The sequence below is a fragment of the Salminus brasiliensis genome, chromosome 24 (assembly GCF_030463535.1).
Source record: "Salminus brasiliensis chromosome 24, fSalBra1.hap2, whole genome shotgun sequence".
Lineage (NCBI taxonomy): Eukaryota > Metazoa > Chordata > Actinopteri > Characiformes > Bryconidae > Salminus > Salminus brasiliensis.
Window position 1 is genome coordinate 809,848 of NC_132901.1, and position 16,193 is coordinate 826,040.

Here is a 16,193-nt window from a genome sequence, read left to right on the forward strand (position 1 = left end):
AACGGGCACAGGTAACGGGAGATGCCGCACCCAAACCTAAAGGAGCTGGACGGACGGAATCTCTCTCCAAAGACTCAGGGAAAAAAGAAGAGTTCACGTTCAGGACTTGAACTTCACACTGTCGCGTTAACAGAATTAAAAACAAAAAAATAATAATAATAAAAAAGCCTTGTGTTACACACTGAACGTAAAAACTGACGATAAGGGTGGGCGACGCGACGACGAAGCACTGGCTTGGCTTTGTCAGCGTACGGGTCACGTTTGAACGCTTCATTCCTGTGTATACTGTATCATTTTAACATGGCAAACCTTAGTGCCATTTAGACCTAGCGTTCAGACTTCTATAGCTACGGCGTTCCGCTAATCCGTCCAAGTCGTGGATTTGTTAAAAACGTATACTGAATATAATCTAACAAAGTTAAGCTTATCCTTTGTAACCAACTGTGCAACATTTTATATGTTGTTTCCTTTGCAATGACTGTCCAATGAAAGGGCTGTCATTTGCCAAGGTCTGAGGGGCGGGGCGTCCGCTTCCTTTCTCTAACTATCAAGGTTCGTTAGTTTGAAGAAAACCAAATGCACCGTTTCTCCCCCTCAACCGACATGGATTTGATCAGATAAGATAGGTTTGGTGCCCTAGAGATATAAGGAATGGTATTAGCCAATGAGCTTGATGCCTCAGCCTGCATGGAGTAGTGCAGCAATCATATTTACCCAATCTTTTCGGCCTATGTGGTTCCTGGCGCAGCCAACAGACTCTCAACAGATACAGGTCATTTATGGCATATGTGGCACCTAGAATCGGACGAAGTCATCACTGTCGTTCAAAAGCAGCGACATATTTGCTTATTTAAGAAAAAAAAAAGTTCATCTTTACCAGGTGAAGAATATATAAATGCATATTCACATGTTCATTCTTATATTCCTATATGTTCTGTAGTAACGTATGAATATGTATCAATCTCAAATGTCTTAACTCTACATTTTTACAATGTTAAAACTGTCTGAAATCGGACGTTTAATCAAACTTCAGGCACCGGCCACGTCTTGGCTGATCAGCTCCGTTTAGGGTAAGAGGGGTGAAAAGGAGTAAATATGAATTTTCTTCAAACTATTTCTTTATGAACTAAGGCTCCTAGTACACTCCTGACTTTAATGCACATACACTACTGTTCAAAAGCTTGGAATCACGTTATATATTCGCAATTATGACTTTTTAGGAACAATCTGGAGGTCAATTATGCACCAAACTGTGTTTTTTAATTATCTTCGATTCTGTTCTGAAGTGATAGAAAATATACTGAAATTATGGAATTATATCACACATGTTCAGTCCTTTAATTGCCTTACAAATTTAACCTCCACTCCACTGACATCCTGGATAATAATTTTATTGGTACACACTGGATATTAATGTTATTAGAACTTCAATCCAGATGTTGATTTTATTGATATTATTCATTTAACTTATTCCGGACCTTAATTTTACTAGAACGTAATTCTGGATATTAACGTTATTAGAGCTTTATTCCAGATATTAATGTTATCAGAACTTAAATACATGGATGGTGATTCTATTAAAACTTAGTCTGGGCCAGAATTTTACTAGAATGTCAGTCTGGATATTAATTTTACTAGAACTTCATTCTGCATAATAATGTTATTAGAGATACAATCCAGATGTTGATTTTATTATTTATGAACCAGAATTTTACAAGAACTTCATACTGGATATTAATGTTATTAGAGCTTCATTTTCGAATAATCTAGTTTCAGACTCTTAGATTTTTTCTAAAATCGACAGCCTCCCACAGATGATCTGAAAGCAGTGACGTTACACAGGACTGACGGTATGGTCGTTTCATACAGTGGTATAACGCAACCAGACTGATTCTTACATTATCTAAAACAGTGATTCCAAACTTTTGAGCGGTAGCGTACATAACGAGCCGCACTTCCTCTACAACTGGTTGAGTGTGTGTGTGTGTGTGAGGTCAGGTACTGGCATGGTATCTTTAGATCCAATCCAGGATTCAGAAGATCACTCTTTCTGCTGTTCAGAATTCAAAGACCAAACACAGACTGGACGGCTGATCCAATCACAGCCTTCATGAGCTTCTACTGTCTAATTTCACTCTTTCTCTCAGACACATGCTCTTCCTTCCCGTCCGTCATTTTTATATGTACGATAGGTGCATTTTCATCTTCATCAGCAGCAGCAGCAGCAGCAGCAGCATCATCATCAAGACCTACTGTATCTAGGGCATTTAACTACATTAAACATCAGTTACTCACCTTTTGTTTCTGGGAATGCTGAACTGAGCTGAGCTGAACTGAACTGGGCTGAGCTGGGCTGGTTTGGGCTGGACTGAGCTGATGGGGCAGGCTGTCTGACCTGTGTGGGCAGATGTTGCAGATGTGAATGGATTTGTTCTGATCACATTTTTCTGACGGTGCTCTTAATGTCGCTTCCACCACCTCCGCAGTCCACATTATGCTTAGATAAGAAAGCTCCTGTATCTATCATCTCAGAGTGTTGTGTATGAACACTGACAGAAATAAAAATGACCTGTAAACTGAACTCTACCTGTGGTGCTACTTCCAGAGGAGCAGTCAGGATCGCTGGGGCTGGAGTAAGTATCTGAAATTAATAAGCATTAATTAATATTAATCATTGGACTTTATTAGAGCTTCATACTGGATATTAATGCTATTAGAACTTCATACTGGATATTAATGTTATTAGAGCTTCATACTGGATATGAATGTAATTAGAGCTTCATACTGGATATGAATGCTATTAGAGCTTCATACTGGATATTAATGGTATTAGAGCTTCATACTGGATATTAATGTTATTAGAACTTCATACTGGATATTAATGATATTAGAGCTTCATACTGGATATTAATGTTATTAGAACTTCATGCTGGATATTAATGTTTTAGAGCTTCATACTGGATATTAATGTTATTAGAGCTTCATACTGGATATTAATGTTATTAGAGCTTCATACTGGATATTAATGTTATTAGAACCTCATGCTGGATATTAATGTTTTAGAGCTTCATACTGGATATTAATGTTATTAGAGCTTCATACTGGATATTAATGTTATTAGAACCTCATGCTGGATATTAATGTTTTAGAGCTTCATACTGGATATTAATGTTATTAGAACCTCATGCTGGATATTAATGTTATAGAGCTTCATACTGGATATTAATGTTATTAGAGCTTCATACTGGATATTAATGTTATTAGAACCTCATGCTGGATATTAATGTTTTAGAGCTTCATACTGGATATTAATGTTATTAGAACCTCATGCTGGATATTAATGTTTTAGAGCTTCATACTGGATATTAATGTTATTAGAACTTCATACTGGATATGAATGCTATTAGAGCTTCATACTGGATATGAATGCTATTAGAGATTCATACTGGATATGAATGCTATTAGAGCTTCATACTGGATATGAATGTTATTAGAACTTCATACTGGATATTAATGTTATTAGAGCTTCATACTGGATATGAATGTAATTAGAGCTTCATACTGGATATGAATGTAATTAGAGCTTCATACTGGATATGAATGCTATTAGAGCTTCATACTGGATATTAATGGTATTAGAGCTTCATACTGGATATTAATGTTATTAGAACTTCATACTGGATATTAATGTTATTAGAGCTTCATACTGGATATTAATGTTATTAGAGCTTCATACTGGATATTAATATTATTAGAACTTCATACTGGATATTAATGTTATTAGAACTTCATACTGGATATTAATGATATTAGAGCTTCATACTGGGTATTAATGTTATTAGAACTTCATACTGGATATTAATGTTATTAGAGCTTCATACTGGATATGAATGTAATTAGAGCTTCATACTGGATATTAATGCCATTAGAGCTTCATACTGGATATTAATGCCATTAGAACTTCATACTGGATATTAATGCCATTAGAACTTCATACTGGATATTAATGTTATTAGAACTTCATACTGGATATTAATGATATTAGAGCTTCATACTGGATATTAATGTTATTAGAACTTCATACTGGATATTAATGCCATTAGAACTTCATACTGGATATTAATGTTATTAGAACTTCATACTGGATATTAATGATATTAGAGCTTCATACTGGGTATTAATGTTATTAGAACTTCATACTGGATATTAATGTTATTAGAGCTTCATACTGGATATTAATGTTATTAGAGCTTCATACTGGATATGAATGTAATTAGAGCTTCATACTGGATATGAATGCCATTAGAACTTCATACTGGATATTAATGTTATTAGAACTTCATACTGGATATTAACGTAATTAGAGCTTCATACTGGATATTAACGTAATTAGAGCTTCATACTGGATATTAACGTAATTAGAACTTCATACTGGATATTAATGATATTAGAGCTTCATACTGGGTATTAATGTTATTAGAACTTCATACTGGATATTAATGTTATTAGAGCTTCATACTGGATATGAATGTAATTAGAGCTTCATACTGGATATTAATGCCATTAGAGCTTCATACTGGATATTAATGCCATTAGAACTTCATACTGGATATTAATGCCATTAGAACTTCATACTGGATATTAATGTTATTAGAACTTCATACTGGATATTAATGATATTAGAGCTTCATACTGGGTATTAATGTTATTAGAACTTCATACTGGATATTAATGCCATTAGAACTTCATACTGGATATTAATGTTATTAGAACTTCATACTGGATATTAATGATATTAGAGCTTCATACTGGGTATTAATGTTATTAGAACTTCATACTGGATATTAATGTTATTAGAGCTTCATACTGGATATTAATGTTATTAGAGCTTCATACTGGATATGAATGTAATTAGAGCTTCATACTGGATATGAATGCCATTAGAACTTCATACTGGATATGAATGCCATTAGAACTTCATACTGGATATTAATGTTATTAGAACTTCATACTGGATATTAACGTAATTAGAGCTTCATACTGGATATTAACGTAATTAGAGCTTCATACTGGATATTAATGTAATTAGAGCTTCATACTCTAGGCTAAAAGGCTAAAGCATCTCATAAGTAATGGAAGAAGCTTATTAGCAAATTAGCTTCGCAGCTCCAGTGCAAAAAAAGTATTAAGCTGGGGGTAAATGGTAGACATCCCTATCTTTTAATGTCTTTAAATCCTGTCATTCTTGTCACAGGTGTCACTAGAACCAGATCTTTAATATTGTTCAACCCCCTTTCAGCAGTTTTAATGTTATGGCTGATCTGAGTGTGCACATATAGAGGAGATATGACCCTGATATTAATATAGATATCCTTACCTCAGAACTGCGAGCGTTAGCTCCGTTAGCCAAGCTAGCTAAATTCACAAAGAACTGTGGCTAATGTTGCTCTGACGCCATTATAAATAACTGCATTTATTATAAAAACACCAATAATTCCTCAAATATTATGAAATGTTATGATATATTAACCTGTTTAAGGATATATGACGGAAAAACTGCAGCGAAAAGCTAAAGCTAGTCATTTCCCCTCACCTGCCGCGCGCTGGAGCCGTTGATGTTCCGTTAAACAATTAATTTAAATAATGGCGGGAACGGCGCTCGCGGTGAGCCGTGTCAGATTGTTGAGCTTCAGCAGATAATAATAATAATAATAATAATAATAATAATAATAATAACCAGAACTTGTTACAATTGTTGCAGTTGATACAATTCGTGTAAGAATAAACACGCTATAAAATTAGATATATATATAATTTTATATCTATATATAAATTAGACACAAATAGAGAAAACATTGAAAAATGTGCATATAAATTATATGAATATAGTAAATATAGAATATATAGTAATTATAATAATTGTTTACATTATCCCGCCTGGAGCACGTATTAAAAACAATGGCGGATAAGGCTGCAAGGGCAGCAGCGAAGGCTTCCCAGTGTAAAACGGGTCCGTGCCGTTACCATTTCGAGGGCCAGCCTGCCAAACCCGCACTACTACGATGAGTTCAGTACATTCCTCATAGTATTAGTGTGTATTAGTACGCAATTGGGTCGCAGCCATAGTTTCGTAGACTCTTCCTGTGCACTACATAGCAAGCTAGTGAGCAGGGATCCATTTGAGACGCGGCCCTACGTGCTGCGAAGGGCTTCCGCTACTGCGAGCAGCGCTCTCACAACAGGAAGAGGAAGTGGAGACGTGTGTTTTAGGCTTGTTTACATCAGGTTACATCAGACTTTCATATTTTTTCATCATCAATCAGGAGCTTTCACAGCTTTAGGGCTCATCTGAAGACTCCTTCGCTAGTTTAGAGATGGGGTCCGAGCTGTTCCTGCTGCTGAACCTCCTCCTGCTGCCTGGTGTCCACTGCTGGAATAATGGTACAGTGCTTCTTCCCCTGGTGTTCATGACCAATAATAATAATAATAATAATAATAATAACAGTAATAAGGATACAAAGGGTTAAACAGACAGACACATCTAGTTGAGGTCCAGCTGTTGCTGGTTCCTGGTTCTAGATGGTCTGAGCTGGTCTTTGATGATCCAGGTGGTTGAAAAGCTGGTCAGACATACTTTGGCCACCTTAGTCATGCTGGTTGACCAGGTCGGGTCGTGACGGTCATGCTGGTAGACCACCTAAACCATCAAACCCAAGGTCAAGCAGCATGACCTTCTTGAGCTGGGTAATGTGCCATTACTACTGTACCACGTTCCTGTAGGTGCCGTATTGCTGCGTGACGTCCAGGCTCTGACGCTCTACAAGGGGCGCAACACGGCCGCCCGCCGCACCAGCCCCATTCCTCAGCTGCAGTGTGTCGGAGGGTCTGCCGGCTGCGGCTCGTTCGTCCCGGAGGTGGTCCAGTGTCAGAATAAAGGATGGGACGGGGTGGACGTGCAGGTGTGTGAGGGCTTTTATTAAGGTCTAGTAACAATAACGCTGAGAATGAAGTTCTGATAAACTGAGCCTCTCTCTCTCTCTCGCTCGCTCTCTCGCTCGCTCTCTCTGCAGTGGGAGTGCAAGGCTGATATGGATAACTGGTACCGGTTCGGTCGGGTGGAGGTGTCGTGTGAAGGCTTTAACAGTCCTGATGACCCGTACGTACTGCAGGGCTCGTGTGGTCTGGAGTACACTCTGGAGCTCACAGCAGAGGGCCGGCAGCACCAAGGATCCCGCGGCTCCTCCGGGTCGTCCGGGTTCGCCGGTTTCACCTCCAGTTTTTTCCAAGATAAGGGTCACGGCGGAGGTGGATATTATCAGCAGGGTGGTCCGTCAGGCGAGGGTGTCGGCGGTTTAGTCGTTATCGGGCTCTTCCTGCTGCTGGCGTACGGTGTCTACAAGCTGTTCCTGTGCAACCCCACCCATGGCCACCAGGGTTTCCAAGGAGACGGGTCATCTGGAGCTGGGAATGGAGGCTATGGCGACACCGGCCCGCCTCCTCCCGGGTTTAAGCCTGACTACACAGGTACGGTAACCACAGTTAGGGTCAACTCACTTTTCTTAATGGAACCAACAACGTTTTTATGACCTCAAATATTCTTGTGGTTTCAGCTCATTCGTCTGGTTTTGGTTCCTCCGGACCCGGTTTTGGTTCCTCCGGGCCTGGTTTTGGTTCCTTCGGACCCGCTTACGGTTCCTCCGGACCCGGTTATGGTTTTGCGGACCAATACACCCGACCCCAAACTGCAGGGACAGGGTTTACTCGCCCCAGCGGCTTAGGAGGTGGTGGTGGTTTCTGGTCTGGGATGGGCACTGGAGGGCTGCTGGGATATCTGTTCGGCAGTCAGAGGTTAGTGGACCACACTAGTTTTACCCTGGAGCTACGAGGCTAATGTAGCTAACAGGTAATGGAAGCTAATGCACACCAGTTAGCTTGATGCTAACTTCAGGCCGAAATCACCTCAAATCGTGGTGTGGAGGTGTTCGGTCATTTCTGATAGACGTGATGATGTGGTTTCTGACCCTCTATGACTCACTGTTATCTAGAACCCTGGACTAAGATACGTTAGCATGGCTAAAACATTATCAGTGGCCTGATGTTTTTACACATTGGTGCTTTTTTTTTTTCGGTTGTAGGCGTCAGCCTCCAATGGGCCCGGCAAGACCTTCGTACTACACCCCGCCTCCTGCACCCAGCACGAGCTCTGGAACTCGCACCGCCTCAGGTAAACAACAAGGTCAAGCCTGTCCAATAGGAGAAAGGCTGAGGGACATAAGTCCTATTGGACAGTCCTCACATTTAGGCTGAAGTTACCTCAGTTAGCTTAAGAATTAAGAAATACGCCCCCATCAAATTCAGATTCTCCTGTAGAGAAGAAGTACTGCCAATAGAATAGGACTCTCTGGAGCAGATCAGCATCATGACCCTATTGGCTCCATGCTGCCTAATAATGCCAGGTGTGGGCTAGAGGGGTATAAAGCCCCCCAGCATTGAGGAGCTGTGGAGCAGTGGAAGAGCTGTGTTCTCTGGAATGATGAAGGTGGAGGAGCTCCATCCAGTACTTGGTGGTCATCATCCAACATCCTGACTTCGCTAACGCTCTTGTCGCTATATGCAATCAAATCCTCACAGCAATGCTCTGCTGCTCCAGAATCTAGTAGAAAGTCTTCTTCTCTGGACAGTAGAGACGGTTACTCCAACAGAAGCAGGATCAGCTCTTTAATCCCCTTGATTTCAGAAGAAACAGTTTAATGTGCAGCCGTCCCAATACTTTTGTCTATTCGGTGTACCTCTTCAGGATGGGTAATCTGTACTTTTTTGTTTCTCCTTCAGGATTTGGTGGCACAAAGAGAAGATAAACATCAGATACGGTCTCAATCCTGCTGGTGAAGAAGTTGTGGAGTTGAAATGTGGAGATTTTTAAAGATAAACATGGCGGCGATTTCAAGGATTAGCGAGCTAATTTCAAACCGGTGACAGAAACAGAAACGCTGGCGTCTCGGTTCTAAAAGTACAATATCTGACAGAAATGCTACGCTATATAGGCTAGTATATTAGCCTCAAACAACATATTAGCCACAAGCTAAGCTCTAGTCACGGTACCTCAGTACAGTGCGATATGCTGTACTGCTAAATCCCTGCCACCAGCAGATCCAACCCCAGTGCTAACTTGGCTGCCATGTTTTTCAATAATGCTAGTGCTAGCGTGGCCTGTGATTGAAGCCCGGAGTGACCTTTAGCACTAGCTAAGCTAATAAGCAGAGTGTTATGGTAACTAGCAGCGGTAGCTTTAGTTAGCTTCATAGTTTGAATTTGATTGAATGAAGCTGAAGAGTTGAACCAGCTAGCTCGCTAATCCCTGAATCCAGCGCTCCACGTCTTTCCCCAGGTAACGAACTGCGGCGGCGGGAGAGGACGTTTATTACATTTTACTCCTGATCATGGAAATTTGCGCTGTATTTGATGTGACCTTTCCTAGGTTTTATAAATATATATTAGATATAGTTATAAATATATTATATATTTTTTTTGATGGAAACTTTACTGTAACTTTTTTAAATATAAAATAGATAAAATGATATTACTATATGTGTTTATTATTATATCTGAATATTATTTTTATTATATTATATTACATTTATAGAAGTTTGCTAAATATAGGCCGACATTTTTTCAATTAAATATTTTGGTTTTTAAACTGTATATTTCTGTTTGTCTGGGCTGTTAAAAATAAAAAAATATGAAGTTTGATGGGCTGGTTATTCTTATTCTTATTGATTTATTGATTTTTGTTCCTTAATTTACATAAATTCGCACTATATACATATATAATATACATATATAATACACATATATAAGAGTCCTTACATATATATATATGGTGGTATGAAGGGGTTTTGTGGAGTGGTATTGGAGCTCCATCCAGTACCTTTGGGTTTTATGAAGGGTGGAGGTGTTGGAGAGATGGGTATTATATATTTAATATAATAATAATAATAATAATAATATTAATAGTAAAAGCTGATTGGCCCGTACGGGGATCGAACCCGCGACCTTGGCGTTATTAGCACCACGCTCTAACCAACTGAGCTAACCGGCCATGGCGTCGGAGCTGAGCATGTCTCTAATAGAGTATAACACTATAAAAAAATTACCTTATTATTTAAATAATTTTAATTTAATAAACGTTGGGCTCTAAAACAGAGCCTCTGATGTATCGCTAAGATTAGTCTAAAATATCGTTCGCAAGAACTGGGCTAAAAATGCAGCACGAAACCTAAGACTATATTTTAAACAGTTTTTTTAAATCTATAAAATATCAAGCAAACGCGCATTTACATCATAATTATATTTCTAATTAATTTCGCAAAAACTTTACATAATAACTAAATGCCAATGAATATCCGTGTGTGTTGTGTCGCCCCCTGGTGGTTGATGTTCCTCACAGAAAAATCACAGTAAAATGAAAACGTGTATTAGATGTGTATAAAGAGATGGAAAGGGAAGCTACGGGTGTTAAAAAAAAAAAAGGTTTAATTTAATTAATTCGTTAATTTAGGAAATGAAATTGTGCAAAAACGCTCTTCTGAGGTAAAGTGTGCGCCGGGCTGTGCCGTTGGCTTGCCAGCAGAGGGCGCTGTGGACTCCCCGGCAACACGAGCCGAGGCTTGGGAGGAAGAAGAGGAGGAAGAAGAAGAAGGACGTAAACAAAGACAGTTACGTGTATGAAACGTTTCTTCTACATTTTAGAACCATTCCAGAACCAGAACCAGCACCGTTTAACCAGTACACGCTTATAATTGACCCGCCTCCCCCCCAGGTTCGGTTCCGCTGGCAGGCGAGGCTCGTGTGTGTGTCGGTCTCTGAGCGCGGCGCCGTTTACACCCTACATCTCTACATCTCCGTTCTCCTGAAGGATTAGCTCGCCTAATGGATCCTCCGGGGTCTAACGGAGTGGTCAGTTCGGGTTCTGACCCGGCCGAGCCGCAGGAGAAGCCCCGCAGCGAGCCTTTACCACCGGCTGTGCTCGCCAGGATCGAGAGGAACCGCCAGAGGGCGCTGCTGCTCCGACAAGCGCGCCTCGCCCGCACAGCGCCCTCTGCTGGAGACGGTGAGTAACAGCAGGTCTCACAGACAGCCCACCTGACCTGCAGAGGAGAAGTACTGCCAATAGAATAGGACCACCTCTCTGGAGCAGATCAACATCATGACCCTATGGGCTCCATGCTGCCTCATAATGCCAGGCGTGGGCTAGTCGAGGGGTTAGGATGGGATGAGGTGGGGTGGTGATCATCCTTCAACATCCTGACCTCACTAATGCAATCAAATCCTCACAGCAATGCTCCTCCTCCAGAATCTAGTAGAATCTTCTCTGACCAGTAGAGACAGTCACTCCAGCAGGAGCAGGATCAGCTCTTTGATTTCAGAAGGAACAGTAGTAGTAGTAGTAGTAGTAGAAGAGCAGGTGTCCCAATACTTTTGTCCATGTGGTGTGCTAGTGAAGAGTGGCAGAACCACAGCTCAGTACTAGATGCATTAAATGCGGGACTGTAGAACCTGCGTGTGTGTTTCTCAGGAGCAACTGCAGCCAAAGTGTCCAGAACCATCGATTCTGGAGCCGGGTTCTTCATCGAGGAAGAGGAGGAGGAGGATGAACAGAGGGCCATTAAGGTGGTGCATAAGCCTGGTGAGCTCCCAACTGCCTTTATTGATTATAGTACTGTAAACTAACCGAGTTTCCATTAGCTACATTAGCCTTGAAGCTAACGTGTGTGTGTGTGTGTGTGTGTGTGTGTGTGTGTGTGTGTGTGTGTGTGTGTGTGTGTGTGTGTGTGTTAGCCCCGGTTATGGAGCCAGACTATCTGATGTGTGAGGAATGTTCAAGACCGTTCATGGATTCCTATCTCAGCAACAGCTTTGACCTATCTGTGTGTGACAAATGCAGGTAACACACACACACACACTCTCTCTCACACACTCTCTCTCTCTCACACACACACACTCTCTCTCTCTCTCTCACACACTGTGTTTTCTGTGTCAGTTGGTGGGTTATGCTCTGATGGAGTTTATCTCTGGGTTGATCAGTAAGCTGATCTGTGCAGCTGCACTCTGTGTGTGTTTGTGTCTGTATGTGTGTGTGTGAGAGAGTGTGTGTGTGTGAGAGAGTGTGTGTGTGTGAGAGAGTGTGTGTGTGTGAGAGAGTGTGTGTGTGTGAGAGAGTGTGTGTGTGAGAGAGTGCGTGTGTGTGAGTGTGTGTGTGTGTGTTCCATTTCACTAAACCCTAGTAAACAGTTATTACTGTATCTGTGACACCATATACATATAATTACACTACAGTTAAACTACACAGATTACAGATGGATGGTATAGATGGGTACAGGGTATAGATGGGTACAGGGTATAGATGGGTACAGGGTATAGATGGGTATAGGGTATAGTGTATAGATGGATATAGTGTATAGATGGTTATAGAGTATAGATGGTTATAGGGTATAGATGGATATAGGGTATAGATAAACATGGGTATATGGTATAGATGGGTGTAGAGTATGGATAAGTTTAACTAGGTATAGATGGATATAGGGTATATATGGTTATAGGGTGTAGATGGCTATAGACATGTATAGGGTATAGATATAGATGGGTATAGGGTCTATATGGGTATAGGGTCTATAGGGGTATAGGGTATAGATGGGTATAGGGTATAGATGGGTATAGGGTATAGATATAGATGGGTATAGGGTATAGATGGGTATAGGGTATAGATGGGTATAGGGTATAGATGGGTATAGGTATAGATGGGTATAGGGTATAGATGGGTATAGATATAGATGGGTATAGGGTATAGATGGGTATAGGGTATAGATGGGTATAGATATAGATGGGTATAGGGTATAGATGGGTATAGGGTATAGATGGGTATAGATATAGATGGGTATAGGGTATAGATGGGTATAGGTATAGATGGGTATAGGGTATAGATGGGTATAGGGTATAGATGGGTATATATATAGATGGGTATAGGGTATAGATGGGTATAGATATAGATGGGTATAGGGTATAGATGGGTATAGGGTATAGATGGGTATAGATATAGATGGGTATAGGGTATAGATGGGTATAGGGTATAGATGGGTATAGGGTATAGATGGGTATAGGGTATAGATGAGTATAGGGTATAGATGGGTATAGGGTATAGATGGGTATAGGGTATAGATGGGTATAGATATAGATGGGTATAGGGTATAGATGGGTATAGGGTATAGATGGGTATAGATATAGATGGGTATAGGGTATAGATGGGTATAGGGTATAGATGGGTATAGATATTATTGCAAAGTAACAGTAACTTTCTATGGAATCAGAAACTCTGGGTCTGGATCCACAGTTTCTCCACCAGTTCTCCTACAGCCTGATTCTGCTGTGAATTCTAACCATCAAAATACTCCTAACCTCACAACTGCTCAACGTGTGTGTGTGTGTGTGTGTGTGTCTGTGTGTGTGTCTGTGTTAGAGATAATGAAGAGAAACACCGGCTGATTTCTCGGACGGAGGCGAAGCAGCTGTTTTTACTGAAGGACTGCGATCTGGACCTGAGAGAACCTCCACTGCGCTTCGTCCTGAGGAAGAACCCTCACAACCCCCGCTGGGGGGACATGAAGCTCTACCTGAAAACTCAGGTGAACAGCCCTCACCTTAGAGCCGGAGTTAGGTTTTCATCTTGGGCCTGTAAGAGTGAAGTGTGTGTGTGTGTGTGTGTGTGTGTGTGTGTGTGTGTGTGTGTGAGAGATTAGGTGGTGAAGCGCTCTCTGGAGGTTTGGGGCAGTGAGGAGGCATTGGAGGAGGCCCGCGAGAGCCGAGAGGAGAGCAGGGAGGTGCAGAAACAGAAACGCTTCAATAAGAAAGTCAAAGGTAAACACACACACACACACACACACACACACACACACACACACACACACACACACACAGTCCAGCATAGCCGGCTATTCTCTGATTGGTCTCTCTCTCTCTCTCTGTTTCAGAGTTAAGGCGAGCGGTCAGGAGCAGCATGTTCAAGAAGGACACCAGCGTCCACCAGCACGATTACGGGCCGGAGGAGGTGGTGGACGAAGAGGAGGACCAGTACAGGAAAGTGTGTAAAACCTGCGGACACCAGCTCACCTACGAGAAGATGTAGAGTTGTCCACACTCCGAACCACGCTCTCTCACTCACTTGGTAGGCAACAAGGGGAAGTGAGGAAGTGTGAGGGAGAGCCGGGCCAACTACCTCATTTCCTACATCTCTCTGAGCTTCATCGAGTCACTGTTCCTCGTCCTCGTCAGCTCCATACAGCTCCATACATTTACCAGAACTTCTCCTCACACTCAGGGGGACACATTTTCCTCAGCCGAAGCGCCCCCTGGTGGACACTGGGGCCACACAGATTTAAAACTGACATGTACAAAATGACATTTCTATCATTTTCGCAGTGATGGGTTACAGCAGAGTGCATGCAGTACTCCCTCTGACCACTAGGTGCTGCTGAGGTTCAGAGTAGCCAGGGTTGCCTGCAGGTCATTGTCGACGCTTCTGACTGATGAACTATGGTAGTGACCAGTAGCATTTTCTACAAGATTAAATGTGTTACATTTCTACGTTTCATACAAAATAATAAAATATTAATACAATAAAAGAACAAATAATGACTTAAAGGTGTTTGTAGTTTCATGGTTTTGACCTCACACTACCTTTACTGTGAAAATGTTTATTTGTGTTATATAAACATATAACAAAACTTATGGAGCATACATACAGGTAGTGTATATACGTATATATACGTACCGTACAAATGAGACATATTAAGTTACATTTAAATGTAACTTAATATGAGTTATTGTGACCCATTTCTATTGGTCCGTTCATCATGACATCATGTTAAAGGCAGCTGATGTTTTAACAAACGTAATAAATACATTTGAAAAAGTAACAAAATTCTGCATGCATTATTGAGATATATATATAAACACTTCGATGCATTTGTTCCAGTAGTATATAGTTCCATCATACAGTATGTTTTCCATGCAGTGTGAGGTGTATATATATATATATATATATATATATATAGGTCTATATGATCTCATGTCCTCACACTGTTTGAAAAACAAACCTGTGTGTGTGAATGTAAGACTGTAAGCAAGTGTCAGTAAACCCGATCCCCTGAAATCCTCTCCTTTTCTCCCTCGTAAAACCCAAGCCATGTTTGTTTGGCAGGAGATGTGTGTGATTCTGCGAGGGAGTCCGGGGATGCGGTGGGATGCTGTCTGCTGGAATGGTGGAGGGGGTGGAGAGGGTGGAGGGGTGAGGTTTCTGGGGGAGGAGGGTTTGGGTTCCATTTATGTGCGGCCGTGTGACTCTGAGGGGTTTCTTCATTCTCTACTTCATCGGCCAGGTCCAGTTTCAGCCAAACTACTCCAGACTCGCCACAGAGCCCAGCGCGCGCACACACACACACACACACACACACACACAGTGTATCTGCTTTTCTTGTCCATAAAGTATTCCTTTCCCAAAGTGTCCCTAACACTTTAGCCTATTAGCATGGTGCTACTGGTACCAAACCAGTACCAAACCAGTATAACCCAGCGATTGTTGTGTTTTAAACACTGGTATGCTGGTCAACCAACACCAAACCAGTACCAAACCAGTATAACCCAGCGATTGTTGTGTTTCAAACACTGGTATGCTGGTCAACCAACACCAAACCAGTACCAAACCAGTATAACCTAACAATTGTGTTACGAGTACTGGTATGCTAGTCAACTAACAACAAACCAGTACCAAACCAGTATAACCCAGCGATTGTTGTGTTTTAAACACTGGTATGCTGGTCAACCAACACCAAACCAGTACCAAACCAGTATAACCCAGCGATTGTTGTGTTTTGGACACTGGTATGCTGGTCAACCCACACCAAACCAGTACCAAACCAGTATAACCCAACATTTGTTGTGTTTTGAACACTGGTATGCTGGTCAACCAACAACAAACCAGTACCAAACCAGTATAACCTAACAATTGTGTTACGAGTACTGGTATGCTAGTCAACTAACAACAAACCAGTACCAAACCAGTATAACCCAGCGATTGTTGTGTTTTGGACACTGGTATGCTGGTCAACCCACACCAAACCAGTACCAAACCAGTATAACCC

At 41.3% G+C, this 16,193-nt stretch overlaps 2 protein-coding genes and 1 non-coding gene across 5 annotated transcripts; 2 read left to right on the forward strand and 1 right to left on the reverse strand.

Moving 5' to 3' along the window:
• The first annotated feature begins 6,215 nt into the window (after positions 1–6,215).
• Positions 6,216–9,714, forward strand: saraf (store-operated calcium entry-associated regulatory factor). Its single transcript, XM_072670090.1, has 6 exons — positions 6,216–6,441; positions 6,781–6,959; positions 7,071–7,524; positions 7,611–7,848; positions 8,136–8,224; positions 8,833–9,714. Exons 1-6 carry the CDS (start codon positions 6,375–6,377, stop codon positions 8,856–8,858), a joined length of 1,053 nt encoding a protein of 350 aa, XP_072526191.1. The 5' UTR covers positions 6,216–6,374; the 3' UTR covers positions 8,859–9,714.
• A 311-nt stretch (positions 9,715–10,025) lies between these two features.
• On the reverse strand, positions 10,026–10,099 carry trnai-aau (transfer RNA isoleucine (anticodon AAU)). Its single transcript has one exon. It is a non-coding gene; the product is annotated as a tRNA-Ile (tRNA).
• A 557-nt stretch (positions 10,100–10,656) lies between these two features.
• Positions 10,657–14,694, forward strand: xpa (xeroderma pigmentosum, complementation group A). 3 transcript variants are annotated; one of them, XM_072670391.1, is made up of 7 exons: positions 10,657–10,715; positions 10,820–11,110; positions 11,576–11,686; positions 11,839–11,944; positions 13,514–13,679; positions 13,794–13,911; positions 14,025–14,694. In XM_072670391.1, exons 2-7 carry the CDS (start codon positions 10,930–10,932, stop codon positions 14,177–14,179), a joined length of 837 nt encoding a protein of 278 aa, XP_072526492.1. In that variant the 5' UTR covers positions 10,657–10,715; positions 10,820–10,929; the 3' UTR covers positions 14,180–14,694. The 3 variants fall into 3 exon arrangements, with proteins under 3 accessions (XP_072526492.1, XP_072526491.1, XP_072526490.1); XM_072670390.1 differs by having other exon boundaries at positions 10,674–10,722; XM_072670389.1 differs by having other exon boundaries at positions 10,680–11,110.
• Positions 14,695–16,193: the final 1,499 nt, after the last annotated feature.

What these genes read in the sequence shown, in the direction of transcription:
- saraf (XM_072670090.1), top strand. Translation starts at nt 6,375, where the DNA reads ATGGGGTCCGAGCTGTTCCTGCTGCTGAACCTCCTCCTGCTGCCTGGT. An exon ending in TGTCCACTGCTGGAATAATG is followed by an intron (nt 6,442 to 6,780) that starts GTACAGTGCTTC and finishes ACGTTCCTGTAG; the next exon opens with GTGCCGTATTGCTGCGTGAC. An exon ending in GTTTAAGCCTGACTACACAG is followed by an intron (nt 7,525 to 7,610) that starts GTACGGTAACCA and finishes TTGTGGTTTCAG; the next exon opens with CTCATTCGTCTGGTTTTGGT.
- xpa (XM_072670391.1), top strand. Translation starts at nt 10,930, where the DNA reads ATGGATCCTCCGGGGTCTAACGGAGTGGTCAGTTCGGGTTCTGACCCG. An exon ending in AGCTCTACCTGAAAACTCAG is followed by an intron (nt 13,680 to 13,793) that starts GTGAACAGCCCT and finishes GTGAGAGATTAG; the next exon opens with GTGGTGAAGCGCTCTCTGGA. An exon ending in CTTCAATAAGAAAGTCAAAG is followed by an intron (nt 13,912 to 14,024) that starts GTAAACACACAC and finishes TCTCTGTTTCAG; the next exon opens with AGTTAAGGCGAGCGGTCAGG.